This window comes from Aphelocoma coerulescens, chromosome 3 (genome assembly GCF_041296385.1).
Source record: "Aphelocoma coerulescens isolate FSJ_1873_10779 chromosome 3, UR_Acoe_1.0, whole genome shotgun sequence".
Taxonomy (NCBI): Eukaryota; Metazoa; Chordata; class Aves; order Passeriformes; family Corvidae; genus Aphelocoma; species Aphelocoma coerulescens.
Window position 1 is genome coordinate 57,392,123 of NC_091016.1, and position 12,400 is coordinate 57,404,522.

The following is a 12,400-nucleotide window of genomic DNA, read 5'->3' on the forward strand; positions in this document are numbered from 1 at the left end:
CGGAAGCGAAGGGAGCCAAATTAGGCCCATCTGTCTAAATGGAAGGGACACCTCTCCTGCCATAAGGCACACTCCATTACCCAGCACAGGAGCTGCCTTCCAAGAGAACCAGGAAAGGGGGTTTCATTGCTGCCCACAGCTACCGAGAATACCAGGCCTGCCAAGCATGGGGGTTTTCGCGAGAACCACGATTCTGTGCCATCAGCTTCTCTGCACAGAAGCCTCAAGGGTCTGTCTACAAAAGAATTTCCTGCGATAGCCTTTTGTTTAACCCTTGGCATTTCTTGGCAGCCACAGATCTGCAAAATACATTTGCTTTTTCTCCATTTAAAAATAAAAAAGGAACTAACGAACTTCAGTGGGGCAGAGGATGACTCCCTGCCTTGATTCTGCAGCCATTAATTGTGTAACTGAAGTTCGTAGTCTCTACAAGCTCTGGAAGCCTCTCAGTTGCTATCCTGGAATCCCAAAAAGAAAGTAACCTTAAATAATCTACATCATCAGGTACGGCTGTTACCAAGGTGTTCTCAAGGACTTGTGCCCCTGCCATGCAAGGAAAGTTGGGTGATTCAGCTGTCAGAAAAGACAGTTTCAAGAAGATCTACTGGCACCAGTGGGGAGGTTATCAAAAAGGTGTGTGGCATGAGAACAACAGGTATAAATTGCTATGGCGAGGATCTCACAGAATATAATTTAAAAATAGAAGTTCACTATAAAGACAGCAAAGCAGCATTAACAGGCTTCTCAGAGATGGTGCCAAGTCTCCATCCTTGGAGGTCTTCAAACTCAATCAGATAAAGCCCTGAGCAACGTGGTTTGCATTCAGTGTTGACACTGCTTTGAGCTGAATGCTGGGTTAGGGTCCTCCTGAGGTCCCTTCCACCCTGAAAGGCTCTGTGACTCAATGTTGCTTGCTACAGGTTCTATAACGCATAATAATGGAAAGGGGTTTGCAGAACTGCTTACATTTGGGAGCCTGGAACCAGTTTTTGCACCCTGGACTCCTGAGAAGCACCACTTTACAGTTTGTACAGTGCAGCTGAAAACCAGCACAGTTTCATTGTGCTCACACTGGGAGCATCTTGGAGCAAGGAAACGATGCTTTTGTCAGACAGTATCTTGCCTCAGAGTTGAGGATTGCAACCAAATGTATGCAAGCAAAAAGTACTCTAATTAAAGGAGAAATAAGAAATGCAGACTCCAAGGCTTAATGAATCATAACAAATACCTAGAAAAAACCTAATCCAGCTAATTCCAAGTGTTTAATTGAGTTGGCTGAAATGTTTGCATGCATGAGCACAACCACGTAGAGTTATTTCCCTGGGTAGAACTCTTCAAGCTGTAATATTGATTCTTCATCTGGAGCATGAATGGCAACTATTTGTTAATACAGTTGTAACTTTTCTACATACCAGATCAAGGTCTTGGGAAACCCTCCTCTTGCGCAGCTCTTCCATCCTCTCGCACACATCTGTGAAGCAGGTGTTATAGTAGTCTGCATACTGCTGTGCCAGATCATCAATATTTCCCAGTGACCCGTCCTACAGGGAAGACGAAGAAAACAGGTTAATCAATCCTAAAATCCTAATTCAAAGGTAGCACCACAACTCAAGGAAACTCCCTCCCTGCAGCACATCCAGCACATTGTGCTCAGGTCATCCTCTCCATCCCTATCCGAGAGCACACTAACAGCAAGAAAGTTGGGAACTGCAGTACCAGAACAGCTCCTCACAATCCGGTGGGACTTTTTAATTCCTACAGAGAGAAAGAAGGCAGGGACTGCAATGCACAGTGGTGGAACAACATATCCCCAGGCACTATCTGCCTCAATTCCCTCCCACCAACATATACTGCACCTGGTTCTCCCAAGCAGCTGTCCACTCTTCCAAGAGCCAGTCATCACACACATTTCACTGACTTTACTGAGAGTAGCCCTGCTTTGTGACAACGACTAACAGCAACTAAAACCATTACATTTCTTGCCAATACACCAAATCAGCCAGACTGCAAACAATGACACCCACAAAGACACTCTGCTAGTTGGTCTTTTAATATGTACTGGAGGTGGAAACGTGGTTTGCTGAGTCCCAAATGTCTGCTTTGCAGGGCAGTATTGCTACACTGCTAATAAAATGGCTATAGCCAGAAACCTATATGCAACAATCTGTTAATTACAGTCCAAATTCATACTTTAAAAATGATGAATGAAGAAAATGAGAACGAAAAACCCCAATAAATAGGCTGGATTTTAAGTGTCATGAGAAACCTTTCTAAAGATCAGATATGTATGCTGCACCTGTGAGGTGAGGGGGTGGGCAGGTACAATATGCACACACTTAAAATAGGTCCAAAAGATGGGATGGAATAATCTTGCATCCCTATTCGCATAACTTGTGAAAGAGCATGAATGTTACTGTATGCATTCTTTAGAAGGTAACAATCTGCTCTCTGTGCCTATCCTGAAATAAATTTATGTCTTGATTATTAAGAAAAAGCTAAGCAACAGAGAAATAATGAAAAAATAATTATCCTAATAATATAGATAAATTGCACGGTTGAGTTATAGCATATGAGCTAGAAGGAACTGTTAATTAGTAACCACGCCTTACTGAAGCTGTTGTTAGTTGGAAACAAGCATGTGGTCCCCCCCTCTCAGGGTTCTGGACTACCCTGAAGAGGTAGATTTGCTCTACCGAAGTACCACTTCCAGAGAATTGGAAAAAACAGTCCAGTTTAAATCAAAGTGAAAGCCTATTAAGCCTCAGAGTCTGTGAAAACTACATTCTACTCTTTTAAAGTGTAATTCCACATGCAAAACAGGTGTCTCCTGAAACTTCTGCAGACTGCCTAGAAACCTTTGCACAGCTCACACTCCCAAAATTTAGAACAGCTTGCATTTTCTCAAAACTACTGTGTTCAGTACAGGTGGATACGATTTGCATGTAACTTCTTGGAGCAGCAGAAGCAAAATAACTACACTAAATATGTATTTACACTTTCTCACCCCCCACCCCCATGTATTTTTTTACTGTAATTCCTATCTCTCAACCTGCCAAAGGTCTCACCTAGGAGATGCTTCAAGCATTAGAAGATTGGGGTCCTTATACAAATACACCTCTGGGAACTTCAGACTTTCCAGAGCTTTGGGCAAACAACTTCCCACACTGCTAAGCAAGTGTATAGTTTATATGGTGAAAAAAACAGCACCTTTGAGAACACAACAGTGCTACCCCACCTTTCTACTGGAGCCACAGTGCTACCTGCTCACAGCAGAAGCCTATGTCTTCCTCCAACCACCTCCTTGCCATCCATCACTTCCCAACAAGCTGGGCACGAAACTTGGAATCTTTGCCTGTACCACAAGTTCTAAAAATTTCCCAGTGCAACTGGACTCTCCTCTGGTGGCTGAGGGTATGCTTACTGATCCCACATGCTGCTTTCACAGTGTTTGCACACTCAGTAGGAATGACGAGGGCTGCACTGCTGGGGAAAAAAAAAGAACATTAAACTGAAAAAGCAACCCCAAAACTTAACCTTCATCTGCTCACTTTTGTGGGCAATAAGAGAACCTGTGTGACTTCCAAAGAGACAGTGTGACATCTGAATCCCAGCTACTCAATCGTAACAAACATCCCTCTCTAAGGGTCACCAAAAATTCTCACTTTGGAGTATCTTCCCCAGGCAGAGTCTGTTTATTCCTTGATAATTCTGCCAGTTAAGAATATTGAAGGTGGAAACTGTAATGATAGAAGAGCAACACAGGAAAGCATAACTTTACTAGAATAATATGAAAACTGCCTATAAGTCCATGTCCTCTCACATTTCTGGAAACCATACATTTCATAAAGTAAACCTGCTCCAAAATATGTGTAATTTTTGAAGGTAATTCATGACTTTGAAATTGTCTAAAATACTCCAAATCAAAACATATATGTGAACTTTAGCTCAGCTGAGAGCCAGAGAGAGCTGAGGATCTCAGCACACTCCAGTGCTCCTCCCCACACCCTCCCACAACTCAGACATACAGTCACAGACCGTTTGCAGGATAGCAATGGCACTGCCAGGGGATCCAACGCAGCTGAACAAGTGCTCATTTTTCATTTGTACTGGTGTGCAGTTCACTGTGCTATTTTTAAAGGTAGCCTCCACAAGGCTGAAGGCTTCTGACTGTCCCTAGAGCAAAATTAGCTTGATTGCAGCACCCCAGTTAAAGCCTGCAGAACGTGGGTGGCCCCACTGCCAGCAAGCACGTGGCTGCAAAGAAAGGCCTATTCACAAGTGACCCAGTCCAGCAGTGCCGCCGTGTCCAGAGGAGCCGAGCTGCAGGCACCAGTCTGCCTGACTGACAGCAGGGATTGCTGGCAGCGCTCAAGGCTTGCATGAGGGGGCTATGCTGCAAATGAAAACAAGCTTAATGTCCAAAAAAAGATGAAAAAATCTCACAAGATCTTAGAGACGAGAATAGATAGCTGACACACATACTCACTACAGCCCTGCCACATGCTTTTGCTGGGTTACCAGACCGAGGGCAGCTTTATGCAGTTGCCACTCCAAAAAGGCAGCATGCACCCTCCTAACTAGATGTGGACAGCTTTGGGGTTTGAAGCCCCATAGCTTCAAAACTAGAACAAAACCACAAACATTTGCATTTGCACCTCAGCTTGCCAGAAGGTTGCAGTGGAAAATACCAATTGAATAATTTGTGTCTGTGGTCAAGAGCTGCCTTCATGAGTTTCGGCATGTGGGCAATGCAGAAAGTATTGGTTTTGTCAAAAGAAATACAGATACACAAATCAACCCAAGTGAAAGACAGCAAGCATCTCACAACCCACACCATCCACTCATGTTTCATGTAAGTGTCATAACTTAACAAAGGATTGTATATTTGATTTATATGACCTCAAATTTGATCCCTACATAGAGTTACCTCCATCATCCTCCTTTATTCTTCAATCACTACTAAAAACATGGCAAAACTTAGAAAAGAGAAGTTGCTTCATTTTTCTACTGCACTAATACTGGCCAAGAAGACCTACTTTAGATATCACCAAATCACAAGTATAACTAACCTGAAGATGAATTTTGAACCATGGCATTTTGTCTATTCTTTAAACTGATTCCCTAACTTCTCCAAATAATTCTAAACTGCCTCACACAAAATCACCAGGAGTGTGCTTTGCATTTCTATTTTGTTTTAGAGTATTTAAAAAATATTCATAGACAAAACATTAGCTCCAGCTAGGTAAGTCATGCATTCTGTTACAAAGGGAGTCAAAGGAATAGTCTGAAAAGTTTAAAAAAAATCTCTAGAATTATTAATAAAATAGAACAATAAAAGCATTCATACTAACAATATTTTTAAAATATTTCATAATGATGCATAAAGAGTAAGACCCAGTGTAAATTTTCATAGGTTCAGACAAATGTGGAGTGTCATTTTAGTTTCACAGGTAGGAAAAAACATACAGTTATTTAATACAAAAATTAGTAAGCCAATGCAATTTACAATAAGCCATCAGTTATGTACCACTATGTTCCATTTTGATATAGATGGGTTGCATATTTGAAACAGCCTATGTGAGCAATGAAAAAATATATAGCTTTCAAATTTGTTCTTATGACATATCTGTAATTCAGAAGCCTCTGAAATGCTCTGAACTGTCAGTAACACTTTTAAAACGAAGACCTCATAATGAACTTTTGCATTTTGTTAAAAATTTAATACTTAAAAAAAGTGCTAGCATGAAGAGTGCTTTACACCAATTGTGTTTATTACCATGCAAACTGCAATGTTCCAGCTATATAATCCCACAGATCTTCTCTGGTGGAAAAAAATTTATGAGCAATACAAATATTGAGCAGGAAAACCATTCTCCAAACACTTTATTGGTAAAAAGTTACATGTTACCCCTAAGACGTCACTACTGCCTGAGACCTTTCCACAAAATAGTTTTGATAGCCAGGAAAGTAAACAATCCATTATTTATAAAGGGTTAAATGTAAAATGAAGATTTAATAGTCTAATGTAAACAGAAGTTATCTCAGATTTCTATTTTCAGTTGTGAAGTATGTTCCTAAATTTCCATTTTATAATGTATGCATGCAACATTTTTTGGCACCATAAAACACAGAGCAAGATGATGAATTGCCCTGAAATTCCCAGAGAATTAGTTCTGATATGCATGTGAATACCAAAGGAATCCACTGGGATTCCTGTTAATGGAGTGACTACAAAGAAAAGTTGGAACGATTTGACACTTATTATAAAGTTAGAATTTATCGGTCACTGCACATCAGTTAGTTTAATGCCTTGGCAGAATCCTTTGTATTTGACATCTGAAAGTGTAAAAGAGAAAAATGTTTTGCTAGAGAGCTCTGCTGGCTGTAAAATTAAGTAAAAATACATTCATATTTTAATAGTGTAATAAAATGAAGACACTAATAGCTAAGGAGGAGTAACAGACTTTGCTAAGTAACAAATACATTTGATAAACCTGCATGTGTATCTAAATATTAGGCACTAGCAGAGCATGCACACTTTCTGCATAAACAAGATTTTTAGAAAAATCTTCCAAAAATACAATTATTTTACTCTATACTTCTCTATCTCAGAATCTGAAAAATGTATTACAAAGCTGCGTATTCCAGTGTGTCCTCCTCCTATTCTGGCAGATATTAGGAATGTTAAAAAAGACGTCTTGATTACTGGATATATGTGCTCATTCTCCCAGCCCCTGGGTGAAATTCATGTAACTGCATGAATCTCAGAAATGTAAAAAGATGTGGATGCTACAAGCCTGTTTGTTCAGCGAGACAGATGGGTCTCCATCTGTACATGGCAATGCACATTACAGCACACAGTGCAACTACACGAGTTCAGAACTTAAAAGCCACTGCAGCTATGGCCACAGCACATGCATAATCTGGGATCTTAGGAACAGGTCAGAAACTAGAAGGAAGACAATCTGACTTTTTTTCCTATTAAAGTATAAATGAATATGGAAATGGCACTGGCAAAGAGAAGCTGCCCTTTCACAACACTCAGCAATCATGCCCTGGCAAAGGCACGTTTTTTGACCTTCACAGGCCAAGATGAGAAAAATCCATTTCCATGCCTGAAACACAGGACTACTGTGTAGAGAGTCACTGTAAACATTAGCAGCTAATTTCTGGCAGTTAGATTTTAACAGGGACGCCTACTAAAAATTTGTGGAACATGACCTTGCATTTCAATAATACCTTTGGTTTGGAAAGCTCTAAGAAGTACATAAATGAAAGCCAGAACGTGGGCCAGAGCAAACAGGCTTGTTTGGGGAGAGGAGATGGGTAAGAGGGAGGAGGGACCAAAAAGCAGTGAAATGAGAACATCCACTGAGGGAAAACATTATTTGTGCCTAATAAACACCCTGTTTTTGACAGGACTTCATCTACATAGCACACATCCTACGAGATGTTTAAAGTTAAGCAGAACTAGCTTAGCTAGAAAACAAGGGATGATCAGATTTTCATGGGACAACTTTGACTAAGATGCCAACCCTTTTTAGATGTTTTTACTAATCATAAAAGCTTGAGAAACTTTGCATCCTTCCCTCAGTGACCTTGGACTCGTGGCAGAACTCTGCATTCCAAAATATACTAATACCTGAATTCAGGCTACAGCTGATTAATCTGAGACACTGTGTTCCAGGTTCCTTCCCAGTGCTTTCTAAGGAGGCAGATTGAAATCAGATCCAAAGCTTTACCAAACAGAGAGTTAAGCCTGCATCCACCTCTCTGGCTAGAGCTTGCATCTCACTTTCTACAATAATACACAGTGAGGACAGGCATCTATAGGAAAACCTGCAGAGCCTCATGATAATCCTATCTGTTCCGCAGTTCTGACCCTCTTATCTGTCCCTTGCTACCAATGTATTTCTGCTAGGAACAGGGCTGATGTTTTGCCTTCTGGCACAGCTTCAAAATGGTTGCATTAAAAACGAACCCAACAAGCTGCTAGAGAAATATTCCCTTCTATTCTTAGGGCTCAGAAAGGACAGTCTTCCATTCACCAGAGTTAACAATTCCACTATCCATGCAATGACAGGTTCAAAGTCTGTCTTGACAGTCAGCAGGGTCAGAAATGTGAATGAGACAGAAATGCAAGGCCAGGCAGCCAGCGCTTGCCTTGATTTCAGAAGAAGGCATAAAATACTCAGTGTACAAGTCATGACATTTTTATATTGAGAACAGCTATTTTTGAGGATGCTGAAAAGTTGTCATGATTCCCTTGACCTCTCTATAGCCCGACACTGTGAGAACAAAGAGAACATACAGAGCAGACCGATTCAATAGACTTTCCATTAAGTTTTATGACATCTGAGGGTTGAGTCATTAAACTATGTGGCTTTACAGACAGAGTTACAAAAATAGATGTGATGCTACTGTGTCAAGCTCTCTGCAGCATAGTTAAAATGGTTATAGATTATGTACAATAAGCAGAAAGCACAACGGTATACTTTGATATCAAAGATTTTGCAGCGCTTATCTGAAATAACTGATACAACCCACTGAGTTCAGAGTGGTCACTCTAGACCCAGAAAATTGAGATTAAACCACAGCATTATGTAAGTTTTTTCTTTTATATACATATATATGAAACTTTTCCTTATCTTTACATCAAAAAAGCCTTACTCTTTCAAAATTCTGCAGATAAAGTGTTTCCTTCACCAGTAGCACAATAGTCTTTCACCCCCTCTTTTTACTTTAAAGCCCCAAAGTCTTTGTCAAGAAGGCGTAACAAAGCATTTCTGGAAAAAACATTCTGAGTGTGACTTCTGCTTTTCCCTCTGCAAATTAAAATAAATTTGAAAGCACACTACTGGGGTCCCTCTCTGTAGCTTGCAACCAAGGAAGTCCTCTGTGGAAGAAATAAAAATATATGCATGCTAACCAAAAAGTTGCATCTATGTAAATGTACATTCCAACATACTTAAAATGTCGGTATTTATTACAAGTAGAACCAGGTCTTGACAGACAAGAATATATGCAAATTTTATTCATGAAAGTTAGTTCAAAGCACCCTTAATGCCCATCTTCCCTAATAACAGTATATTATCTTCTATTCTCCTTTCCCTGACGTGCTCTGCACTAAGCTCATCAAAATGGAACTCAAAACCCTTGTCTGCACTGATACCTAAAAGGCCACAACTACCCACCAGAGTGGTCAGCAGTCAGGTACAAGTTGCCACTGTCAGCTTGTAGAGCAGAGTAAGTTAACTCCTTAAGCCATGCAATAGCTGCACCTGACATCGCCTCTCATTAGTTTTGTCTCCCTTGCTCTCACTGCCTCTTCCCTTTTGCACAGTCTGCTGAGATTTCTTCTCAAATTGAGTGAAAATTTGTCACTTCATGTGCACCAGCTGCAGTGGATTCTAGCCTGAGACTTGGAGCAGAGGCAAATGGTAAATAAAAGAATGGCAAGGGTTAAGAAATGTACATATATCTGATAAAAGCAGATTATCTCCTGCATTAAGGAGATGAATTTCTGGTTCCAGATTTGGGAAATTTAGCATATATTACGGGGGTGGCTTCATGTCTGAGGTAAGTCAGGGTCTAAGAAAATAGATATGCAAAAGCCAAACATCTCAAGTAGATGATGAAATAAGTATTTCAGGGAGTTAGTCATATCAGCTGCAATAGTGAAGAACTCTTTTCCTTATATTTAGTAGCAGCACAGTATGACAAAACCAAATCTTCTGTAATATATGGGACTACATAACTGAGGTGTGATTAATCATTAAAATAGTAGTGTGAAAAAAATATAAACAGAAAACATGTAAAGAAAAAATATTTGGATATTTAAAGGCAAAACAGAGTAGTCAACAGTATTTAAGGACAAGTGTGTAAGCTCAGCAAGTCTTGTTTACATTATTTCCCCAAGGTGTTAAAGTTGCTCAGAGAAAGCAAACTTTGGTAATGGTTATGCGCTAGTTTTACTAAAAAAAGGACTTTTCCAAGTGTCAAGGCAGGAGAGAATGACTGCCTTTAAACTGTGCTATGCTTTTCCCCTGGACAGTTTGGCAGAAGGAGGACACACCTTGTCCAGAAAAAGAAAAGTTCACTCAAAAAAACCTTCTCATCCTTCTTTCTCTGTTCCCCCTGCCCACTTCCCTTGCCTCTTCAGTGTACTGTTGTGCACTCCTTGCTGCTTTACTTTAAGAGCCAGGCCCCAGATCCTGGGCAGGTCCCTATGGACAGCAGTTTCCCCCAGCCTACCAAAACCCAGCAGTGCTGGCTTTGGAGATGCACCAGTAAAGGAGAATACTCCACACCTTCCCTCATTTCTTACCACCCCATCAGCTAAATCCTGCATGGGACCTTCCCCCCAGCTACAACTAATGAAGAGCAGAGGAGAGAGCACAGTCCCCTCCCACTCCGAAGGAAATCCAACACCGGGAAAGCCCAGCAGGGATGCAGTTACCCCACATTTCTCATGGCTGGATTAGCCCATCATCTCATCTGCACTTACATGGCAAGAACTACGGGACAGCACTGCACCTTGCATCACCCAGCTCGGCAATGAGCAGCCCAGCATTTAGAAATCCTGCTCTTAAGAAGATGGGTGTGACAGCAAGCACAATTACTTACTCCCACTTGTGCCATTTTGGAGGCTGACTTCCAAGAGGAAGGTGCTCTCCTGCTATCCATGTTAAGGTTTCAGAAAGGGCAAAGGAAATCTCAGAATATCTGCCTTCACTTCAAACTCTGTTTTTACAATGCATGAAAAAACACTGCTCTGTACACCAAGGCATGACAGGATCTCTCCTCTTTTTTGGGAGTAGGTACGGAAATCAGCAATCTTGGTTGAGGCACCCACCAGCACAGAGCACTGCGTGCCCCAGAGATGCAGCCCTTGACTTACTATTGCAAGCACAGAGGTGCAAGCTTCTAGCTGTGGAAAGCCAGAATGCTGATGTTTAAACTGCTTTCTCAAACTCTGCTACTTTTCTGTTTCTTCCTGCTAGAAATTCAGCAGCTTGCAGCCTAGAGGATACACCCAACACTTCTACATAAGCAGGGACTAACCTCGCCCTCACTCCTACCACTTCCTGACGGGGCGTCTTTTACCAGGAAAGGAAACAACTGTAATTGAGCATGGCAGCAATCCATGTTTCCCCGTGTAATCTTAGCAGCAGAAATGGTTTCCTGTAGCTCCTGTAAGAAGCTGCGCCCAGGCTCCCCTTCACCAATGCCGCCCATCCCGCCTGCCTGTGCTATCCCTGCAAACCTGCAGGGACTGCATGCCCTGCGCTGGCACAGAGGGGTGGTATTAATAAGCTATCTTAAATAGACACCCCACATTCATATAAATAATCTGAAACCAGAAAGGCTGACTCTGCCCTGAAGCACTTCAGTGAAGCCTCAGCTTTTGACTCTTAACAGAGGCATGGCACTGTTAACACACATCTCAACCACTGCAGGTAGCGTACAGATGAACTAAATATAAAACTGCTCGTGCAAAACTTCATGGTGCTGGGCTCAGGTTTTTTATCGCCTTAACTAAGCTTCTTCAAGTCTCTTTGGAGAGTGTTTTATTTAGGAACAGTAAAGCACAGTTATCAGGGGGTTTCAGTTCATTTAATTAAGTTGAATACAATTACACTCCAGTGGGTCTTAAAAATGCAAGAATCTATTTAAATATTATTTAGATGCGTATCTTTTAACTACCACAGATTGCACAGGGCTTCATGTTTATATCAATTAGGGATATCAACCTAGCAATAAAGAACTCTATCTCTTGCCATCTTATAATCCTTTCCACTCTGGGATCCCATATTTTATTTACTCATTTCCCTTTATCTGTGTACAGAGAAGATGGGCTTTTTGCGTTCCTGTGTGCTCACACTGCTTCATCATTGCCAAAGTACTTTCTAATTAGGCTAAATAGGCCTCTTACACAAATAAAAGAGGAATATTTCTGCCTACCAACAGAGCACATCCTATGGAGTCTGGGCTTGAATAACTGTGTGGTTGCTGTATCTCCCAGGTATTTCAAGCCCATATTTCTCTGAAGGGGTGACATGAAGGATGTCATGTGCCTGTTTCAAGGAAGTGCTTAATCCTGTGGCTGCTGTCAGTCCAGTGGCTCTGCCCACTGATAAGGGACATGGGGATGTGAAGTGAAGCTGCATCAGAGGAAGTTCAGATGGGACATTAGGAAAAGGTTCTTCACTGAGACTGTGGTCTGTCACTGGAGCAGGCTCTCCATGGAACTGGTCACAGCACAAAGCCCATCAGAGTTCAAGGAGCATCTGGACAATGCTTTCAGTCTTATGGTTAAGCTTTAGGTAATCCTGTGAGGAGCAGGAAATTGGACTAAATGGTCCTTATGGGTCCCTTCCAATAAATATTCTGTGATTCT

General features: G+C 41.3%; 1 protein-coding gene across 12 annotated transcripts in view; it reads right to left on the minus strand.

Moving 5' to 3' along the window:
* Positions 1–12,400, minus strand: part of SASH1 (SAM and SH3 domain containing 1) — a 535,562-nt gene that overhangs the window by 97,539 nt on the left and 425,623 nt on the right. For all 12 annotated transcript variants that reach the window (XM_069010408.1, XM_069010410.1, XM_069010406.1 and 9 more), the window contains one exon: positions 1,413–1,541. In XM_069010408.1, coding sequence (XP_068866509.1) covers positions 1,413–1,541 — 129 coding nt within the window. The remainder of the gene's footprint in view (positions 1–1,412; positions 1,542–12,400) is intronic.